The sequence below is a fragment of the Miscanthus floridulus genome, chromosome 16, assembly GCF_019320115.1.
Source record: "Miscanthus floridulus cultivar M001 chromosome 16, ASM1932011v1, whole genome shotgun sequence".
In the NCBI taxonomy this organism is placed as follows: domain Eukaryota; kingdom Viridiplantae; phylum Streptophyta; class Magnoliopsida; order Poales; family Poaceae; genus Miscanthus; species Miscanthus floridulus.
In genome coordinates, this window is record NC_089595.1 from 39854252 (window position 1) to 39877187 (window position 22936).

The 22936-nt window shown below is 44.2% G+C and overlaps 1 protein-coding gene and 1 pseudogene across 1 annotated transcript; one reads left to right on the forward strand and one right to left on the reverse strand.

The window, feature by feature from the left end:
• The first annotated feature begins 743 nt into the window (after window positions 1–743).
• On the forward strand, window positions 744–2441 carry LOC136511718 (L10-interacting MYB domain-containing protein-like). The gene is made up of 3 exons (XM_066505754.1): window positions 744–1049; window positions 1145–1282; window positions 2331–2441. The coding sequence occupies exons 1-3, from the start codon at window positions 744–746 to the stop codon at window positions 2439–2441; spliced, it is 555 nt and encodes a 184-aa protein (XP_066361851.1).
• Window positions 2442–3771: 1330 nt separating this feature from the next.
• LOC136513654 (disease resistance protein Pik-2-like) lies at window positions 3772–22198 on the reverse strand (annotated as a pseudogene).
• Between the last annotated feature and the right edge of the window lie 738 nt (window positions 22199–22936).

A 22936-nucleotide genomic window follows, 5' to 3' on the forward strand; every position in this document is an offset into this window, starting at 1 on the left:
GTTAGTGCGACTCGATCTGATGAGTCTCCGGATTCGATGCGATGATGCTGATAAGCGTTTGCTGTCGAGGCGGCGGCTCACTCTGTGCTCGTTGGTGATGTCGAATCGGTGGTTGCTATGTGGTTTTGTTCGTGCGGCTCGCTCCGTGCTCGTTCGATTTAAATTTGTCTCGGGCTTATGAACTGGGAGAGTCTGTTCATGGAATCTCTCTCTGTTGCTGATAAGTAGCATGTGGAGTAAGATCTGTGCTTCGACTCTTCCAATGCACGATTGCCTATGCAGCTATGCTGCTCGACTCTATTTGTTCCTGTCATCCGAATTTCTGTCTTACTGAAACTTAATCTTAAGAAAGCAGCAATGCTTGCTTACATCTCTCTTTTTGTTGGGGTCTTGAGTGTTTTGGTGAGTATGTCAGCTCGCACGCACGCACGAATGAAATGGAAGCGAGTCAGTATATTCCAGTTCAGTATATTCTAGTTGAAATGAAAACCTGTTAAAACACTCTGCTATTCCTGTTGTATTCCAGTTCAGTATATTCCAGTTGAAATGAGAACCTGTTGTATTCCAGTTCAGTATATTCCAGTTCATGTCTGGATAGATCGTTGCAGTTCAGTATATTCCAGTTGAAATGAAAACCTGTTGTAGTCTAGATTGCTGAAAATAGCCTGTTGGCTGTTTAGTATATTTCAGTTGAAATTGCTCAGCATAATGAGAACCTTATATGAAATTTGTGAGTTCGATAGATGCCTGAAATTGATTGGAACTCGGAGAACACTCGAGTGCTGTGTATGTTGTTTGCCGAGCAAGTTGGAAAAGGAAATCGGCCAAACACACACTTGAATGCACTTGGTTATACTGAGGTTGAGAAAGGGTTCAAAGAAAGGGCTGGAATTGTGGCTACCAAGGTTCAGATCAAGAACAAATGGGACAAGTTGAAGGAAGATTTCAAGACATGGAAGAAACTAATGCTGAGGCAAACAGGGACTGGTTGGGACCCTATAAAGAAGACTATTGCTATGGATGATGAATGGTGGAAAAAAGCTAGAGCTGTAAGTTGGTTCAAGATTTTTGCTATATTTGTTTTTCATATGACAAATCTGTTGGTAATACTTTATAATAATATGTGTTGTTCTGCTTATTTCAGGACATTCCGGGTTATGGAAAGTTCAAAAAGAAGGGCCTTGAGAACGAAGATGACTTAGCCAAGTGTTTTGCTGACATCACTACTATTGGTATTGATCATTGGTCTCCTCATGTTGTGAATGTTGAAGCAACCGAAAATGTTGATGAGACACAAGATGAGGCAACCAATTTTGAGCCACAAGATGAGGCAACACAAGAGGAGGATATTGGTATTTCTCCTCCACCTGCAAGTGGCGAGAGATTGGCTAGGCCTGTTGAGAGGTACGGATTAAAACCATCGAAACACATGAATACATATGAAATGTTGGCCATTTTCCTATTCACATGTGGTGGGTGTGAGTCAAATAGAAGAGGACAAAATAAGTTCAAACACTCAGGTGAAACCATTAGTAGAAAATTTCATGAAGTTCTAGATTGTGTGGTTGCCATGGCACAAGATTTCTTGAGACCAACAGATCCTAATTTTTGCAATGTGCACCAGATGATTAGGAATGACAAGAGAGCATATCCACATTTTAAGGATTGCATTGGTGCACTTGATGGAACCCATATTCGTGTGTTTTTATCACCTGAAGAACAAGTGAGATATATTGGTAAGACTGGAATTGCAACTCAAAATGTGCTTGCCGTTTGTGATTTTGATATGCGCTTCACGTATGTGGCTGCGGGTCAACCGGGTTCTTTGCATGACACTAATGTATTGTACCATGCATTGGAAGCAGATGTAGATGTCTTCCCACATCCTCCTCAAGGTAAATATTTTTGCTTACGTTCTTTTTCATATTTGTATGCACAAACTTATCTTGTTTTACATATGTGTAGGCAAGTACTATGTTGTAGATGCGGGCTATCCTAATCGTCCGGGGTACCTAGCTCCATACAAGGGTGAAAGATACCACTTACCCGAGTGGCATCGAGGTATGGAACCAAATACTCCAAAAGAGAAGTTCAACCGTATACACTCATCTGTTCGTAATGTTATTGAACGCTCATTTGGAGTATTAAAAATGAAATGGCAAATCCTTTACAAGATGCCTGGTTATTCAATGGTCACACAAAAGAAGATTGTTGCTGCTACCATGGTCCTACACAATTTCATACGTGAACATGCTACTGTTGATGTGGACTTTGCTAATTTTGATAGAGATCCTACCTACATGCCTACTATTCCGGAAAGGTACAACAAGTATGCCTTGTCTCAACATGCCTCCGATGGATCAACTTCGGAATCAAGCTTTGTGACTACGGACACCTTTCGTGATAATATGGCTACATCCATCGCCCTAGCATGGAATTAGTGCAATGATTATTGTAATAACCTTATTTTGGAACTATGAACTTATTTCGTAATTTCGGTTCTAGGCAAATGACATGTAATTTATTATTATTTTGGACTACACTGCATGTACTTTCATTTCATATTTGTGAGAAGTAGTTCAAGTCGAACCAGGGGCAAGAATGGCAATCTACCCTCAAACTCATCTTTTCTGGAGCTGGGGATACCCTCCCAGCCAAACACCATCATCAGACAGCTCCAACTCCACCCAGAGCTAGCTCCACCTGGAGTTCTAGAGTGGAGCAGCTCCACCTAGAGTTGGAGTCATGCCAAACAGGGCCTTAGAGTTGGTACGAGGGCATTACGGTCCTCGGTTGTAAAAAGGCGCCTTGGCATGTGAGGAGATGAGAGTGAGAGTGCCGCATGTGAGCTAGTACATCAGAGGCATGGAGGTGGCGGCTACTGTGAGTGTAGCGGGCGCCAGATTAAGATACATGTAGCCACGGGCGCCCTGGAGAAGCTCACCACATTGCAGGGCGATGAGCAGCAGAGGTCTCGTCTTGGAGCTGGGAGCCACGGCGACATGGAGTCCATCAGATCCTCCTTCTCAGGATGTCAGGATATGGGAGATGGAGGATCTTGGCGTGGAGCGGATGCACTGTGGTGGGCTGGACAGACCCTCCTGGAGACTCCAACGGCCACTGAGATCAGGAGATCAGGAAATGGTATGCATAATCCATGGATTTGCAGGGACGGGCAAAACCACCGTTGCTGACATTGTGTGCCACCACGAAATTGGAGATGAGTTCGAGTGCCGTGCTTTCGTTTTGGCTCTCCAAAAGCCCTGAGATGCTCGAGGTGCTGGGACTGGGAGCTATCCTGACCCAATAAGTAACTAATGGTGTACCCTGCTGTGATCGGGCGGAGGGGCAAAACGCCTCCAGGAAGATGGAGGCCATATGACTATGTGCATGAACTGCTTCCTGGTGGATCTGTGCAAAAATTATTAGAGAAGCACCATGAGCACTCCTGATCGAGTGGTTAGGCACAATAAAATAACTTTCAAGAAATTTATTAAAATGCTTTAAATAAATTTTGGGGTGGTGATTTGGGTGGAATGTTACAGTTTGGTTGTATGGAAAACTCTTGCACAGATCGAATTAATTTTCTTTGCTAACAAGGTTATTGGTCTCATTGCGTACGTCATACCAGTAATACTAAGGCACAACATCAGAACAGATTGTGCTTCCTTGTTCGTCTTATGAGTTATTACCAAGACAAGCACCTTCTTGAGGACAAGCAATGTGTCATCACATAGTACAATGAAATACTACATCCTATCAGTCAAATGGATTACAAATGGTCCCTTCAACGGTCGTCCCGTTTATCAGAGCAACCATGACCGAATATAGCAATAAACAAATCAACACTTTCATTGCACCTACATACATAGAAAACGCAATGACAAATAGCATAGTACTGATGCGGGATTTAGATGCATGCTACCCGCATCTTATTTAATTTGCCAAAAAATGGTAATAATATAAGATGACCTTCACTCGATAGAAGACGGTAGTTCTTAGGACAATCGACGGCGCCAGTATCTTCCCATGTTTCAGTAAGTGAAAGTATGATCGACGACTACATTCAGTCCCTCGGTGCTAGCTTTCAGATCGCGTACCAACACATCATTTATTTTGGTGGCTTCTTTATTCGTTTCTCCTGTAGTGGCTTCTCTGAGATGCACCCCTCTGAGCATTTTAAGCGTGTCGATGCCAAATAGTCCTTCGAAAGCATGAAACCGCATCTCAATCATCTCAAGTGCTGGCATTGCATTGTCACAAAAACCAAGTTTTGGGACACGAGGTGCAAAGAGGCGAAGCAGTTTAAGACTCCTGAATCCTTCTGGAACGAAGATCTCACCATCGGACTCTGATTTGTTCTCCTCGAGGGTTTTCTCTATGTCCTGATCCTGTTTCGCTGCACTCAATGAAAATGTGAGAGAATACAAGAGCCTCATGGTGGCGAGGAGCTCTAAACTACCAGTCCGGAGTACGGTGATGGAAAGGGTTAACTTGTTGAGTGTTTGTAGTTTTGTGATCCAACTTGGGGGATTTTTCAACCTTCCCGACAGCTCAAGGGCGATGAGATATCTTGGAGCTGCTGACATTTTGTCTAATGATTCGATAAATTGAGAATCCTCATCATTGATTGCCAGAGTCTGCAGACCGCAGCTGCAAAGGTACTCAATAGAAGAGAGTAGTTGTTCTCCATCCACTATATTGAGCTTGTAAATAGTCAGCTTCTTTAGCTCTGTCAACTGATAGAAGCTGGCCACAGCAGTTGTATCATTGATCTCGATCCCTGACAGTATACGCAGCGCTTTCATTCCATCATCCTCTTTATCTTGCAACTGTTGCTTCTTACGTTTTTGTTGAGGCAGCCTCAACCCTTTCCGTGGGTTTTTGTTTTTACTGCCACCAAGTATGCTACTGATCCGTTTTAGTTGCTGTACATCTTTAGGTAGCTCTTCAACATCTGTTTCCCTTATGTCAAGGGTTTCTAAATACTCAAGTTTCCCAATCCTTGGAGGTATTTTGGTAATACCTGTTCCTCGAAGACTCAAATACTTCAGTACAAGCATTTTACAAATGTGCTTCATGTGTTTGTTTTTAAATCCTTTTAGGCCATGAAAATCCAGCACTTGTATTATTCTGTTGTTGAATCCTTGGAATGGCAGCTGGGTGAGGCTCCCAAACACGGTCAGTGACCGCACTTGAGACAGGTTCATGCCTTTTGTAGAATCTCCATGCTTAGAACTACTGCTCTGCATGGAGAGTCGACGAACTTTACCACTCGATACTGGCATCATCCAGTGGCCACCAACCACCGTTATAAAATTCTCTTCGCTTGCCTTGGACGCAATGTAGTCAAGAACCATGTCATGAACTTGAAAGGTTTTTAGCTTTCCATTGCTGCTATGATCCACAGGACGTATTAACTTTCTTCTTAATAGCTGATTAAAGAAAGTCTCTGCAACTTCCACCTCCATAAGCCCATGCTTCTTACAAACAAAACCTTCAGCTATCCAGCGCCGGGTCACACACTTCCTACTAATTTTCCAACCCTTTGGAAATATGCTCAAGTACAACAAGCAGTTCTTGAGATCTCCAGGCAAATCATTGTAGCAGCAATCAAGTATCCTTTTAACGCCATCCAAAGTAAGAGAATTTACTTGTTTTTGAGCCTCATCAGTAATGCAAGTCTCTCGTTCTGGCAATAGTTTGCAAAGTTCTTCCCAATACCCCTTCGGTTGGTTTAGGTTGCAGGCCACAAGACCAGCCATGGTGACTATAGCCAAAGGCTGCCCCCCACACCTTTTCCATAGATCTTCTTGGACTATTACTTTGTTACTGTGTTTGCGGTTTTTGGATTTAGCAACAGTTTGCTTCATAAACTTTTTATCATAGTCATAATTGCGGCTTTTGGATTCAGAAACACTTTGCTTGAATAACTCCTCGGCATCTGAATCAGTGAGAAAATCAATTGGACGTAGATTGTCCTTCTCTTTCTGGCAGCAGGTTGCACCAACAGCACGAAGTCTTGAAGTAACTATTATTCTGCTGCTCTTATTATTATCTGGCAAAGAACGTGATATCAGCTTCCATGTTTCTGCAGACCATATGTCATCAACTAAGATGATATACCTGGCAAAGAGGGACAAGGAAAATTTCATATGAGACAAAAACAATATTCCAAGAGTGACATATTAGGACTGTACAGATTGTTGACCGATGTAATCTTCTGTAGTGAGAATGTGAGATCACTTTTGATAACGTGGCATATATTACTTAGCGTTAGTTTTTTTCTTGATTTCATATAACGTGTAAATACGATAGCAAAATGATTAACGTTAGGCCCATCAAGTGGCTGCGCTAGAGAACGCCCGCATGGCTGCCTTGAGCTCAGGTAGCATGAAGGAGTACGGTACAGCCCCATGGAGGACAACATCTGGGATAGGTCATGTAGTGACAGTGACCACAATAGTGCTATTGCACTCTACATGCACCGCGAAGCCTTCCTCCTCTGCTGCTACTTCTTGTCCCTGAGTTTACTCCCCCTGTAGAGGGCGGTGCGGCTGGCGAGTCACACAAGACATAAGTTTTTTGGCGGGGAGGCGGTCCTCGCTATATTGGGGTATATTAGGTGGATCTAGGTTGCATGGGCCTGGGCGGCACATTAGGGATGGAGACGGAGAGAGGTAGAGTTGAAATGGCAAGTTCCGTATTTAGGGAGGATATGTGGGCTAGTGTTGGAGCAAGCCCGGTACAAAGAGAGAGGCACCGGTGGTAGTTATGTTCAGGGAATTGAATGGCCCTAGGGCCTCGATTTCTTGAAGCATTATGAGTCCCATCTTGAAAAAATCAATTTACAAAGGTAGGTTTAGCTTATTTATTCCCAAGATGGTTTATAGAGATAGTAGATGAATAGGTCCGCCTCTATAAAAAAATCAGTGTCTCCTAAAAGTTTCAAATATAGAGTTTTAGATGTTACTGAGCTCTACAATTTTAAAATAGGGCGTGTCTTCATTCGAGATAGTTTTAAACTTTAAAAAAATTCAATCACAAAATCTATGAATTTTAAATCGGATATTTTAGACTTTAAATGTTTTGAAAACAAAAGCTTGTCAACAGCGAAGTTGTAGGTTGTGTTGACAACTACAACTATAGTATAGGTCATGTAATCTTCTGGTGTCATTTAAAATTTCTGGATTTTGAATCTTGAAATATTAGAACATAAAATGAATATTTAGGAATCTAAGTAACTTCAAATAAAAAACTTGGTAACTAAAAAGTTGTAGATCATATTGAGAACTGCAACTTTGTGTCAACCATGTCAACATTCGATGTTGTTTGAAAATTATAAATTTAAATTCAAAATCTTAGAGCTCAAAAATTTTTGGGACTCTAAACAATTTGAAATCTAAAATTTATCACCCGTAAATTCGTAGATCGCATTGAGATATACAATTTTGTTACAAAGTTTGCCATCATCTGAGTTTGTATAAAAAATTATAGTTTTTTTGGACAACTATTTTTAGAGGTGGGCACTTAAGAATGGCTGCCTCTGTTAACCGTTTTTTAGAGGCAGATCCATAGAATTCTTTTTTCGTCTCTGTTAATCAGTTAACAAAGGTGGCCAACCTTAGAATGTTTTTTTGACGGAGACTGACCTTAGAATGTCCATCTCTAAAAATGATTATCAGAGGTGGGTGTTTGTCTGGAGCCTACCTAAATATTCATAGAGGTGGCTCCACAAAGTGTAAGAGGTCAAGTGATCTTGTCATTCCCACTACAGGAAACCGGGACTTTGCCCAGTGCTGGAATCTTTGCCGAGTGCCAAATATCGGGCACTCGGCAGAGGCCACCTTTGCCGAGTGCCACACTCGGCGAAACTTGGCACTCGGCAAATAGGTCTTTGCCGAGTGTCTGGCACTCGGCAAAATACGGCACTCGGCAAAGTCAAACTTTGCCCAGTGCCAGACACTCGGCAAAGTTGGGCACTCGGCAAAGTGGCGCCCGGGATAACGGTGACCGACGCCGGCCTCTTTTCCGAGTGCCTTCTGTTTGGCACTCGGCAAAATATTGGCTTTGCCGAGTGCCTAGGACTAGCACTCGGCAAAATATTCACTTTTTCAAGTGTCAAACCTGAGCACTCGGCAAAATAATTTTTTTTTGTTTTTTGCCACCAACTTTTTTTATTAGATTTTTATTTGTACCATGAACAACATGTTCAAATTTGGCACAATTTCATTGCTGTTTGCTATATTTCTTCACTTTATTTCGTTTTCTTGCAATTATCCGGAAAATGTAGGTTTGAACTGCAGGTGCATCGAATAATAGTTTTGATCCATTCCAAAAATGTTATTCTTGTTTGTTAGTGTCACTTTATGCTAAATCAAGGAACTGTCTCCAAATTTCGATCAACGTGCTCACGGGGCAACGTCGCGAACTTGCGTGCGAGTGGTTATTTAATTCTATAAAATTCAAACGAATCTCGAAAATCATGAAACTTGGTGAGATGTCGTGATATCACATGCATATGCGGTGGTAAAAATTTGAAAACGTTTAGAGGGCGTCATCACGTATGGTGTTCACAAACCAGGACATCCACATGTGATGATGTCCTGGTTTGTGAACACCATACGTGATGACGCCCTCCAAACATTTTCAAATTTTTACCACCGCATATGCATGTGATATCACGACATCTCGCCAAGTTTCATGATTTTCGGGATTCGTTTGAATTTTATAGAATTAAATAACCACTCACACGCAAGTTCGCGACGTTGCCCCGTGAGCATCTTGATCGAAATTCGGAGACAGTTCCTTGATTTAGCATAAAGTGACACTAACAAACAAGAATAACATTTTTGGAATGGATCAAAACTATTATTCGATGCACCTACAGTTCAAACCTACATTTTTCAGAAAATTGCAAGAAAACGAAATAAAGTGAAGAAATATAGCAAACAACAATGAAATTGTGCCAAATTTGAACATGTTGTTCATGGTACAAATACAAATCTAAGAAAAAAAGTTGGTGGCAAAAAACAAAAAAAAAATTATTTTGCCGAGTGCCAAGGTTTGGCACTCGGCAAAGTGAATATTTTGCCGAGTGCCAGCCCTAGGCACTCGGCAAAGCCAGGACAGGATTTTTTTTTTAATTTTTTATTTCGCCGAGTGCCAGATCGGGGGCACTCGACAAAATAGTTTCTTTGCCGAGTGCCCCGGATCTGGCACTCGGCAAAGAGGTTTGAAATATAAAAAAAAACCGGACACAACACACACCACGCACACACCAGACACGCACACCACGCGCGCCGTAGCCGCCGCGCCGTAGCCGCTGCGCCGCCGCCGCCGGAGCCGCCACGCCGCAGCCGCCGGCTCCCCGCGCGCCCGCCCTGCTGGCTCCCCGGCCCGCGCGCCTCGGCCCAGCGCCCGCCGCGCCCACGCCCGCCGCGCCCGTGCGCCCGCGCGCCCGCTGTAGGAAGGAGGAGGAGGTAGGAGGAAGAGGAGGAAGGAAAGCAGGAAGGAGAAGAAGGGGAGGAGGAAGAAGAAGAAAGAGAAGGGAGGAGAGAAGGAGAAGGGGAGAAGAGGAGAAGAAAGGTGCCGCCTCGGTTCGTCGACCCTCACGCCGTAGTGGTCGTCCCCGTTGTCGTCGCCGGGCCTCGGTCTTCGCATTCTCGCTGGCAAGGTATGCCCTAATGTTAGTATTAGTTAGTAAGTAGTAGTGTTAGTAGTAGTAGTTAATTAGTAGTGTTAGTATTAGTTAGTAAGTCGTAGTGACAGTAGTAGTTGTAGTTGTTGTTCATAGTTTTAGTGTTAGTAGTAGTTATTGTTGTATGTATGTGGTTGATGGCCTTCGTGCCTATGTTTGGTATACATGTGGTTGTTGGCCTTCGTGCCAATGTTTTCTGCAGGTTTTGGGAACCTCTCCATGCAGGGGAGGTGCTGCCGAAATTTTCAATGGAGTCTAACCATTTGCCTTTTCTTTGCAGGACGAGGACCGTTGGGAGGCACTCGGTGACCCCGATCGTCTGCGTTGGCGTTGCGGTTCTGCCTGCACCGCGTCGCCTCGCCACTGCAGCGACTTGCCACCGCCCCACTAGCCTGACCTCACCGACACCCTAGGTATAACCCATCTTGCATACTTGCATCTCGTGTAACCCCAGTTAGGCGTCTCCCGTCCGAAAGAGATACGGTCGTTGGTATGCAGATCTTTGCATACCAAATTCTGTACCTGTTTCGGATTGTCCACGTTTTTTGGACAGCCCGCGGATGCGTAGATGGGTTGGTTTCCGTGGCCCGCTCCTATCCGAGACAGAGTTTCGACACCACCTCCTCGTTGTTCTCCTGATACACAATCTCCCTGCCAGGACGTGTATCGGGAGAACAGCGGGGAGGTGCTGCCGAAATTCTGTCTTGGATAGGAGCGGACCATGGAAGCCAACCTCATCTACGCATCCTCGGGTGGGATTAGGACCTATCCTTCACCTATTAGATGTATAGTAGGAACGCCTTGTGGATTTACCTACAGTTTTTATTACTCGCTTACATATGCATGTGCCAGAGGATGGATAACCGTGAGTGGATGTACATGGGCCACGCAAGTATGACCCCAGAATGGATGACCAAGACCAATGCTTTCCTAGAGCATGCATTTGGTGAGGCTGCTAAAGGGTCAGCCCGGATGCCGTGTCCGTGCAGCAGATGTGGGAACAAGAAAAGAAAAATTAAGAGGCTCGTGGGGGAAGATCTTATCAAGTATGGATTCACGACAAACTATACCGCTGGATCCACCATGGTGAAGCCAATCGTATTAGAGAGGAGGTGGTGAGATAGCGTCTCGAGGATTATGATGGAGATGGCGGGGTAGCAGGTTGGATGGATGACATTCAGCAGGCACGGTTCAGTGAAGGATTGGAGGAGAAGCCAGAGGAAAGCGCAAAGACGTTCTATGATATGCTGTCTTCAGCGCAGAAGCCCTTGCACGAAAAGACAACGGTATCGCAGCTGGATGCAATTGGACGCATCATGGGGTTGAAGTCGCAGTTTAGCATGAGTTGGGACAACTTTGATGGTATGTTGGCAGTTTTTGGATCCCTGCTTCCGAAGGATCACATCCTGCCAAAGAACTTGTACGAGTCACAGAAACTTCTTCGTGCACTTAAGATGCCGTATAAGCAGATCCATGCTTGTCCGAATGGATGCGTCCTTTTTAGGAAAAATCACGAGGGAGCAACGCACTGTCCAAAGTGCAAATCCTCTAGGTACCTGGAGGTCGACACTAGTGATGGCAAGAAGGAACAGCTGAGTATCCCTACGAAGGTCCTACGGTACCTTCCTTTCATACCGAGGATCCAACGGCTGTACATGACAGAGGAGTCCATGAAACAGATGACATGGCACAAAAATGGCAAAAGGTACAATCCGGACAAGATGGTACACGCCTGGACCCATTTCGATGGCATACATCGTGTTAAAGCTGAAGAGGCTCGCAATGTACGTGTAGCGTTGGCAACAGATGGGTTCAGCCCGTATGGATTGTCCGCGGCCCCATACACTTGTTGGCCCGTGTTCGTGATACCCCTGAATCTCCCCCCCGGTGTCATCTTTCAACCCAAGAACGTATTTTTGTCGCTGATAATTCCTAGACATCCGGGGAACAATATGGGTGTGTTCATGGAGCCTGTGTTCGATGATTTGATCGATGCTTAGGAAAAGGGGATACTGACATACGACCGAGCTACAAAGAGAAACTTCACAATGCATGTGTGGTACCACTACTCCCTGCATGACTTCCTGGCGTATGGCCTATTCTGCGGGTGGTGTGTTCACGGGAAGTTCCCATGCCCAATATGCAAGGCAGGTGTGAGGTTCACTTGGCTGAAGAGTGGTGGCAAGTTTTCTTCGTTCGACCAACATCGTCAGTTCCTCCCCCTTGACCATCCATTCAGACGAGACATGAAGAACTTCACGAAAGGTGTTGAAGTCACCGATCCTGCACCTCAGATGATGACCGCTGCCGAGATCCGCGCTGAGATAGAGGCTCTCAAAGTTGATAAAGAGAAAGGTCGTTTTGATGGATATGGTCAGTACCACATGTGGACTCATAAATCGGGCTTGACTAGGCTTCCCTATTTCAACGATCTTCTTCTTCCACACAACATTGATTTAATGCACACAGAGAAGAATATCGCCGAGGCGCTTTGGGGAACACTCATGGACACAGAAAAGTCTAAGGACAATGTTAAGGCAAGAGTGGACCTGGCAGCACTGTGCGATAGACCAAAGCAAGTGATGAAGACTCCCGCGCCTAGCAAGAAATGGAAAAGGACTTCGGTCGATTTCGTTTTGAAGAAGGACCAAAGGAGGGAAGTATGTCAGTGGGTTCAGTCGTTAATGTTCCCTGATGGGTATGCGGCGAATCTGAGGAGGGGAGTGAACGTGTCCACTTGCCGAGTGTTAGGGATGAAGAGTCATGACTTCCACATATGGATTGAGCGGCTCCTTCCAGCGATGACCAGAGGTTTCGTCCCCGAGCATGTGTGGCGCGTCCTAACAGAGTTGAGCTATTTCTTCCGCCAGCTTTGTGCCAAAGAGCTATCTCGGGCCGTGATTGATGACTTAGAGAAAGTGGCACCTGTGTTGCTCTGTAAGATGGAGAAGATCTTCCCACCCGGCTTCTTCCTCTCAATGCAGCATCTGATTTTGCACCTGCCTCACAAGGCACGAATGGGGGGGGCCTGTGCAAGCCCATTGGTGCTATCCAATCGAGAGATGTCTAAAGGTTCTTCGGAAAAAGTGTAGAAATAAAGCCAGAATTGAGGCATCCATGGCAGAGGCATTCATTCTTGAGGAGGTGTCAAACTTCACAACATCATACTATAAGGATAGCCTTCCCAGCGTGCACAATCCAATCCCTCGTTACAACACCGACGAGAGGTCATCAAATCTCAGCCTTTTCAAAGGACAACTTGGCAGGGCAAGCGCTTCGAGCACCAAGACCTTGCGGAATGATGAGTGGCGCACTATCATGTTGTATGTGTTGTTGAACCTTGACGAAGTGAACCCTTATGTGCAGTAAGTTCTCAATGAGCTTGTTACATACGCCGTCACTATCGTCTATCTATCCAACCCCCTTGTCTCTTGCTTTTTTAGGGAATTTCTGAATACATACTGGACAGGAAATAGGGATCCTTCCCCTCAAGAACAAGATAGTCTTCTCAAAGGTGGTGTGCCCGATTTCATTTCATGGTTCGAAAAGAAGGTACCATCCAATTTACATCGTTCCATCTGTGACATCCCACTTTGCTCCTACGAGCGAGTAATGATCTATCCGCCCTCACCTTACAGGCACGCACGGATGCGGAAATGGATGAAGAGTTGAAACAGGTTGTCAAAGGCTTCCCCTATAGGGTCAAGTCATTCACCGTATATGATGTGAATGGCTATCGCTTCCACACAAGAAGCCACGAGCTCAGTCGGCCCAATCGAAAAACCACGAATACTGGAGTTCGTACGCCCGGCACCGATGACCGCGACTACTACGGCATAGTCGAAGAAATATACGAGCTCAACTTTGAGCTTCGCGGAGGTCATAAGCCAGTCGTATTCAAATGCCATTGGTTCGATCCCAATGTCACGAGAAGAGCCCCTGAGATTGGACAAGTTGAAATTCGACAAGATTCCCTCTATCAAGGAGACGATGTCTATATTGTGGCTCAACAGGCCACGCAAGTTTATTATCTTCCATGGGCGTGCCAAAAAGATCCCACTCTTGAGGGTTGGTACCTTGCGCAGTTGGTATCACCGCATGGCAAAGTGCCTGTCCCAAACGATGAGGATTACAACTTTGACCCAAACACATATACAGGAGAGTTCTATCAACCCGAGGGGCTAGATGGCATGTTTCACATAGACATGTTTTCGCTGATGGGCATGGAAGTAGACAATGACATTGATGAGGACGATGGAGATGAGGATGATGGAGAAGAGGTGCAAAATGCCAAAGACTTAGCACTGCTTGAGCGATTACGGTTTGGTGTTGCCATTGATGACAACGATGGAGATGAGGCGGAAATGTTAGACAATATTGTTAGTGATGACGACACTTATGATCCAGCCGCTGCCAATCCTGAAGATTATTTCTAATTCATGTAATACTATATTATTATTATTTTCTAGTTATGTTTCGTTCATTTTGCATCTCTATATTTGTCTATATTGTCAAAACTGGTTTACTCTTTGTATTTGCAGGCACTCGACAAAATGCCGGGCGGAAGGCGGACCTGGACCTGCAACTCGCTCTACGCGAGGACGACTCAGGATGCGGAGGCGGAGGCGGAGGCGTCGGCGAGGAGCCGTCCGGCCCGCCGCCCCCGCGGCCGTCCGAGGAGGGCGGTGCAGTCGTCTGCCGTCCCCCCGCCCGAGGAGGACCGGACGACGACCACTGACGACGAGGACCAGCAGCTGGCCCCCCAGACAGGAGGGGGTGACACTTCCTCTGGGGGGGTGGCGGGGGTGACACTTCCTCTGGGGGGTGGCAGGGGGTTCCACTTCGAGCACCTCATCGGCACCGTACTTGCGCGGGTTCTCGCAGCTCCCGACGCGGCCGATCCCATTTCAGAGGAGGCCGGTGATTCGGCCCAAGGGTGACAAGTAAGTATCCGTTCATTTTGCATCTCTTCTTGTTCATATGCTGAAAACCAAACTGTGGACTAACAATTCTTCTTACTGACTCCTGTAGGAACTGGGAACTTGTGTCCGGGGGCGATCATCGGCAGTGCAATGGGATCCTCGGCGGCCTGATCCGCCTGCACTACCCTGGTTTGGTCACCCACGCCCAGGTTGAGTCGCCTCCCTGGACGTGGGACCACTTCAACTCCGCCGTGGACGCCGTGTACGGCACCGTACAGGAGCAGATCAGGCGTGAGTTCTGGGTGAGTCTACATCACACTACATTGCTCAATACTATGGAATCATTAGACGTTCTTGAAATAATGAAAGGACACATGATGTCTGTATGCAGGACTTCTTCACGTTGGAGGAGGGGCATGACCCCGCCTGGGTGACGAAGGTGCAGGACAGGGCATGCAGGGGCCGAGTCACGGACCTGTACTATGAGGCGAGGTTGCAGTGCCACATCAACCACTCGTGCGACGTCCTTGGTCGGTACCCGGGGAAGAGCGAGGCCAGGACCATGACACTCACCAGGGAGCAGTACCTCGCAGTAAGTTATAAAACATTGTGACTGACTCATTCTATGAAGAATAGGTAGCCTTCATTTTATATTCTAACATTTCTAATACAATACTTGATGGCATGCAGATGTGTCCTTCTTGGTGCGCCAGGCACAGAGACTGTTGGGCGGCCATCGTGGACAAGTGGGTCTCCGATGAGTGGAGGGAGAGGCACGCCCTCCTTCGGGAGTGCCGCCTGTAGATGGGTGGGCCAGCGCACCACCAAGGCAACCGGCCCCTCAGTTCGTATGCCCAGGCCTGGGTACACGCTACGCACTTATTTATTTATTTATTTATTTGTTCTAACGCTCAATTCTCATTACTTCTAATCGTCTTTGTGTTTTCCTCGCAGTCCCAGTCGCATGATGGCCAGGAATGCAACGAGTTCATGGCGTACGCCATGGCACACAAGGGCAAGGCGACAGCCCCGGACACCGTCTACAACCCGGAGGACGGGCCCGAGGCGTACAGCAACATGAGCGTCCACAGCAAGCTCACCGACTACGCCTCAGCGGCCCGCGAGCGGCATGGGGAGGACTTCGACCCCGCCACCCAGCCCCTTGATACCGACCTCGTGATGAGGCTCGGAGGAGGGAAGCAGCACGGCCGGTACTGGATGGCCTCCAACATGGTCGACTCGACCTCTGTGCCCAACCTCGCCCAGATCCGAGCACAGAGCACGAGCTCCTCTGTCCCCATTCGACCTCGGCAGGCGAGCACACTGCAGCAGATGGCGGCACTCCAGGTTAGTTCTATTTCATTCGCCGTTCATTACTTTTACACATGTACCTTGCATTTGCATTGTTTAAACATTGGTGATTGAATATTGCAGGCCACTGTGGAGAGGATGGAGGCCGAGAGGGAGGCCGAGAGGGTCGAGAGGGAGAGGGAGAGGGCCCAGAGGGCCGAGTGGGAGGTCCTGAGGGCCCAGAGGGCGGCCGAGGCGCAGAGGATGCAGGACATGTTCTCATTCATGTCGAGCCTCGGCACCACTCTCCCGGGTGTGGTGGTGCCCTAGTCGCTGCTCGCTCCAGTTGTGCCTCCTACTCCTCCGGCTCTAGGCACTCCGGTGAGTATATATATATGGTTGATCAAGTCCTTTAGCTTGTGTAGATACTAATAAATTCAATTCTCCTTTGTGCAATAGTCGTCGGGTTTGAACCCGACTCCTTCGCCTCAGCACACACACCCCGGCTGGACAGGTCCACCACCGCACGGAGGTGCCCCTTCAGGCTCCCATTGGGATCAGTGGCAGTGGTGGTGCCCCTTCATGTTTCATTGACTTTTCTTGATTTAGGACTTGTGTTGGATGAAGACTTCTTAGATGTTGTCATGGATTTACACATTGAATGTGCGTGTGATGGATTATGCAGGAGGATGTGCTTGTGATGGATGTTGAATGTGCTTGTGATGTATTATGGATTATGTATGCGTTTTGTGTGATGCTAAATGCCTGTGTGCTGTCTCATGTATTATATATGAGTTTTGCGTGTTTGCTTTCGAAGGAAAGCAACAAACAAAAAAAATTGCAAATTTCCCAGCTTTGCCGAGTGCCAACACTCGGCAAAGAAGTCTTTGCCGAGTGCCAGGGGTGTGGCACTCGGCAAAGCTAGGAAAAAATGCCACAAAAAACAGCCACTTCCCCAGTTTTACCGAGTGCCATAGCCTGGCACTCGGCAAAGAGGTCAATTTTGCCGAGTGCCACAGCCTGGCACTCGGCAAAGAGGTACATTTTGCCGAGTGCCACAGCCTGGCACTCGGCAAAGAGGTCAATTTTGCCGAGTGCCAGATGGTACCACTCGGCAAAGACTATTTTTAAAAAGATTTTTTTTTTAAAAAAATTGTTTCTTTGCCGAGTGCTCAGCCCTGGCTCTCGGCAAACATTCAAATTTTGCCGAGTGCCAGTCCCTAGGCACTCGGCAAAGCCGGCGTTAAATGTTGACGGCAGTTATTTTTTTGCCAAGTGCGGGCTTGGCACTCGGCAAAGACTTTGCCGAGTGTCGATTTTTGGCACTCGGCAAAGAAATTTTTGCCGACAAAGTCTTTGCCGAGAGGCCTTTGCCGAGTGCGGCACTCGGCAAAGCCTTTGCCGAGTGCTTGCCTGGCGGGCACTCAGCAAAGAGCGCGTCTGCAGTTGTGTCCCCTAAACATCTAGTGTGGTTGTAGGTGACCGTGCACACTAGCAGGTATATATATATATATATATATATATATATATATATATATATATATATATATATATATATATATATATATAAAGCTAGACAACGAACATTTCATAATACACTCGTTCTGCATATCTTTAGGATAAAAGAAAAAACAGCGAATAAAAAAGTTTTCCTAAAAAAAAAGATCAAGAAATCTATTTTGTATGGTTCTTATTTCGTTGAAAACGTTTCCATGAGACTTTCTATATATATATATATATATATGTGTGTGTGTGTGTTTTGAAAAGAAACACGAACCGAATTTAGAATGGATCTACGAAAAAAATGTGAGCAAAGAAGTGCTTTAAGTAGTGTACCTCTTTTCTGTCAGATGCTCCTTTACTGTGCTTTCCAGTTTGGTGCAGCCCCTTGTTTGAGCCATACTAGAGATCCCAGGATTGCCTCGCTGCATGTTGCCTCCGTGGAGTTGCATAGCTTGCTTGAATTTTCTTGTAATGCATGCTGCTCTATTTGTCTTCTCAGAGAATGTACAGCTGTCGTGCTCCTTATGATCAGGGTTGATTTGTTTGAGAATCTCAGTGAGAACCGTTCTTTGGTCGTAGTTCTGAGACACAGTGACCCACGCCCGGCATTCAAAGTCTTTCATGACCTTATGGTACAATGCCATGGCTATGGTGGTCTTCCCCACACCGCCAAATCCAACAATGGATGCAACAGCCCGGCCCTCTCCTGCTTCCTTGACCCATTTTTCAAGCTCCTCCATGACAGCCCTCGTTCCGACAGGCTCCTTCATAGTGAGCTCACGCCTTGGGAGCTGATCCTCAGCGATGTCATACGTAGGGAACTCTGAGGTGCCCTTGAGTTTTCGGCTCTGCGGGTTCTCCACTCCATATCTTATGCGTCGTTCCGCAATCAGTTGCGCCCTGACCTTGAGCTCAGCGATGTTGGAAGCAATTTGACGGCGAGGCCCCCAAGTCCAGAGGTCATAGACTAGTGTGGCTGTCCAGGGGCTGCATTTGCAGTAAAAGTTGGAGGACTCTCTAGGGAGGCGGTGGGCAAAGTCATCGATGCAGTCTTCACAGTCGTAGGCCATCTCACGGATCTGCTTCATCCAGTCCTTCTTCCGGTTGTCTTGGTCGTCTTGGGCGAGGTCCAGAAGGAAAGCCCTCATGCTGGAGAGCTCATCGCCGATGTACTGGATGTCACCACGGACGCCCCTGATCAGAGCATACTCCTGGGCAAGAAGGTTGCTCAAGCTTGCCCAGGAGTGAGTCCATGTTTGCTTTCGAAGCACCAACCACCAAATCCATCGTCGTTCTCGAGAAGCTCTTGCTTCTTCAACACAATGTACATATAATCTGTATAAATCTGCCAAGTGCAGCAACAGGAATTGAAATATGAGTTTCAATACTCTGAATGTCCTTCAAGCAAATAAAGATCTAAGGCTGTTGTAGGTGCAGACCAGCTAACACTGAATCTAATTAAAGAGACGAGAGAGAGAGAGAGAGAGAGAGAGAGAGAGAGAGAGAGAGAGAGAGAGAGAGAGAGAGAGAGAGAGCTCGCGCAAAACTCGTACTGTAAAACTTTTATAACATTTACCATCAACAACCTTTAAAAGTATTTAATTTGAAGACACTAACACAACAATTATATATAGTTTTATTTGTTAAAAGTAATTTAAGAAAACCGTATATTTGTTTATTTTTTAGTAAGTTATAATACAAAATATATTAAAAAATACGGTAACGCTTCTTCTTTCTTTGTGCATGTGCTTAGTTAGTCCTAGGCTAACTATTGTATTCCTAGCTTTTTCTTCTCTTTTATTTTAACAAAACGGTCGGGACATTTTTCTCATAGTTTTTAGTCGATAAAATAGAGAAAGTCTAGGTCTAGTTTCAATTTTTGCTTTACATCCACTCTGACTAACTCTAAAATCTTACTATTACTGATTATGTGCTCCAACACTGCGTCAATGTTCATTGTCACCAAACGCGCAAGAAAAAAAATATTAAAGTTCTCACAGTAAGCAGAAACATAAGACCTTTAATTTAGTATATTTTAATCACCATCATCAATAATAGCATCCGCATCTATTCGTCTTCATAAACAAATACCCACCTTGGCCATTTTGAAAAATACAAAATATAACCTCTAATTTTGCATCTAAAGTACCCACATTTACCATTATGAAAGATAATGTAAAGTGACATAAAGTACCCACATTTACCCACTTTTGCATTCCGATTACCCATATATGCCATTTTTTTATAAACATAAAGTAACACATTTTAATATTTACCCACCTCAACTGTCATAAAAAGAAAACATAAATATCTCTGAAATCAACATAAATAGTTGCCATAATGATACGTTCAATCATGTAGGACAACTATACATAAAGTAAGCTATTTATAATTATAAATTACATACTTCGATATCCATGAAGTAATCTATATAAAATTATAAATATCCATAAAGTAAGCTATATATAATTGTAAATTGCATACTTCCAAAACTATGAGGTTAAAAGTAAGCATAATGATATGTTCTATCATGTAGCACAAACATTACGATAATTAATACCTTACCAAGTGTGGAAAATCTTCTTTTAATAAACCACATAACAATGACATTGACAATTCATATTAAGTTCCCATTCTAAATAAGTTTATACATTTTGATTGAAATATTATGTCATGTCTCTATTAGTAATTTAATTTTAAGAACCCTATGTTCTATAAAACAATGCTACACACATAATTCTGTGATAAATAATCTTCCACATGTTGAGTGTCACGATACAAACTAAAATGACTTATACTATTATAAGAATCAAGAGAACAACCTAGGATCTATAATAATTTTTAATAAAATAATTTTGAATAAAAGATACAATAATCACTGGAGTTTAAACTTAGCATATGGATAAAAAATTCCAACAATTATACGAAAAGTTTGAAGATAAACTACATATTCATGATATCACGTAATGGGATAGAGCAAGAGCTTGTATAACTGAATTTTAATTCTCAATGAAATACATATTATACTAGGAAGAAATATAAATCCTAGAAATTCTAACTAGAGGATCCTAATGAAGCTACCATGTTAATCCTTGCAAGGCCCACTACAAAAAAATGAATCCTAAAAATTGTCATGAAAATCACAAACATATAGCCATGAATTTTGTAGACTCTAATGGTCACTAGATCTATTCTTTTTTCTAAATAATTGCCCACCTCTATGATTGTGTAAATTGGCATAAAGAAACCCATGAATCTATATTTAAATTCAGCTATACAATTAAGAAATATGATCTACATATGGCCCATCAATTTTGTAGACTCTAATGTCCATTGGATCTATTATATTTTCTAAATAATTGCCCACCTCTATGATTATGTAAATCAACATAGGGAAACCCATGAATCTATATTTAAATAACCCACCCATGCGATTAAGAAGTTTGATCTAAAGTAAACCTAAATTTGTATCTAATTATCCACCTACTTTGATGATAGATAACACATGTGTGACCACTTATATTTGCATCTGAATTACATCTTCTTTCATTATTGAAAACTAAAATTATCAGCAACTTCTATCACAAAAGTATTAAAAATCTAAAGCATATATATGTTTGTACATCACCCACTTATATTAATATTTAATATATTCAAAACTTTTTAAAGTAAACATATATGTCATTCTTTCATACAGATCAAGTACACATGCATGCATAAGAGATAAATATATGTTATGTTTTAGGAATCATGAAAAATATTTCCTGAACAACGCATAATAATGATACTAATTAACAAATTATTCTATATTATTGATATCCATTACATTTTATTTATATAAGTAATTGCTTAGATATATTTGTATATTTTAACTAAAGCGTTTGATGCATCTACAGTGATGACTGATGGCATAATATTTGCTACAGATATAGTTCTTTTATACGAAAATTCAGAGATCTTAACAGTGGAGTGTTTGTGAAAACCAACTTAGCAGGTGTCTATGTCTTCCTCGAATTTGGGATTCCTTAGAAGGCTTAAATATTAATATACTATAGAGATTTTTTTTTAGGATAACATACTATTGTGATTATTAGCACTGCTATCCATACTAATGTCCTTATTTCTAAAAAGATACAATAAGAGGAAGACTTTCAAGTTCACTTGAGGGTATATTTCCCTTCAAGCTCTCTTATAGATCTTAGGCAATATATGGTGCATGGTTTCAAATTAATGTTTATGCTATTGTACTAATTAAGAGTGCAGTCTACGACCTTAAGTTCTTATTTTTAAAGAGTACAAAAGGAGTGTTAAAGATACAATTTAATTCAAAGTAACTTGAGGGTTAAAGAAATTTGTAGAAACAATAAGACTAATACTGGTAATTTCAAATACAAGTATATATTTTTATTAGCCAGAGGTTTTAAATAATAACTAAAACTTATATATTCTAACACTCTAAACCTGTGTGAGAGCACGGCTTCATGCTGCTAACTAGCAGAAGCACAGCCTAGTAGTAGCCTTCGCTTTTGAGGATCAACATTAGCCGTAGCCTAAGGTAACATCTTAAAAGTAACTGATAGTTAGAGAGACGACATTTTTTCAAGTTATATGATATCGCAGAACTAAAGAAGAAGAAGAAGAAGAGAAAGAAGAAGAAGATGGCCAGGAGCGAGGAGGACGTAGAGAAGTGGAGATGAGGCGGTGGAGGAACCTGTAGGACGGAAGTCCACCCAAGGGGCTGCTGGCGTCGAAGGAGATCACCGGAGCAGGAGGCACGGTCCCTCCAGCCGGAAGCATGTGGTTGCTGTGTGCGATGCGACTATGGTGTGGAGGCTCCTTCTATTTTTCTTTTTCTTTTTCTTTTTCTTTTTGCCACAGCACACCGAGCAAATACAATGGATGGCACCATCGAAGGCCGCGCCTCGGCGTGTGAGATCTGCACGCCAACAAAATTAATTACTCCACAAGACGATGCGACAATAGCTCCGGTCTCCAACGCACGCTGTTTCGTCTTGACCACTGACCAACCCAATGGCTGTTGGACGGAGAGCCTATTGTATTATGGAGGAAAAAAGATTGAATAGGTGCAGACAGTACTCCATCTGCACTTCTTATGGCATATGCAACCCATAAACAGTGATCGTCTCCTAGAGTTTTGAATCTGATGTACAGACAACTTAAAAGACATGTCATACAACTCATAGACAGAGAGTCGTTTGCAAGCTGTTCAATACTTAGGTTTAGATCCTTCGTCGCCAGCTTCTGCAACCGCGCGCCCCGGGGAGATTGATCACCACTGGGACAGCGCCCCGGCTGCCGTCATCGTCGTCAAGCAACAACAGTTCGTGATGGATCTCACCTGGGTCACTGCTACACAAAATCTTTTGCGCAGCGTTTCCAAAAAGGCTTCAGAGGCGGGCAGACCGGTTGCCCGCCTCGGTTATTCGAGACAGGGCAGCCAGACCAGCAACCGCCTCGGTTAATTCTTAACCAAGGAGGGCATTGTAACGTAACCGCCTCG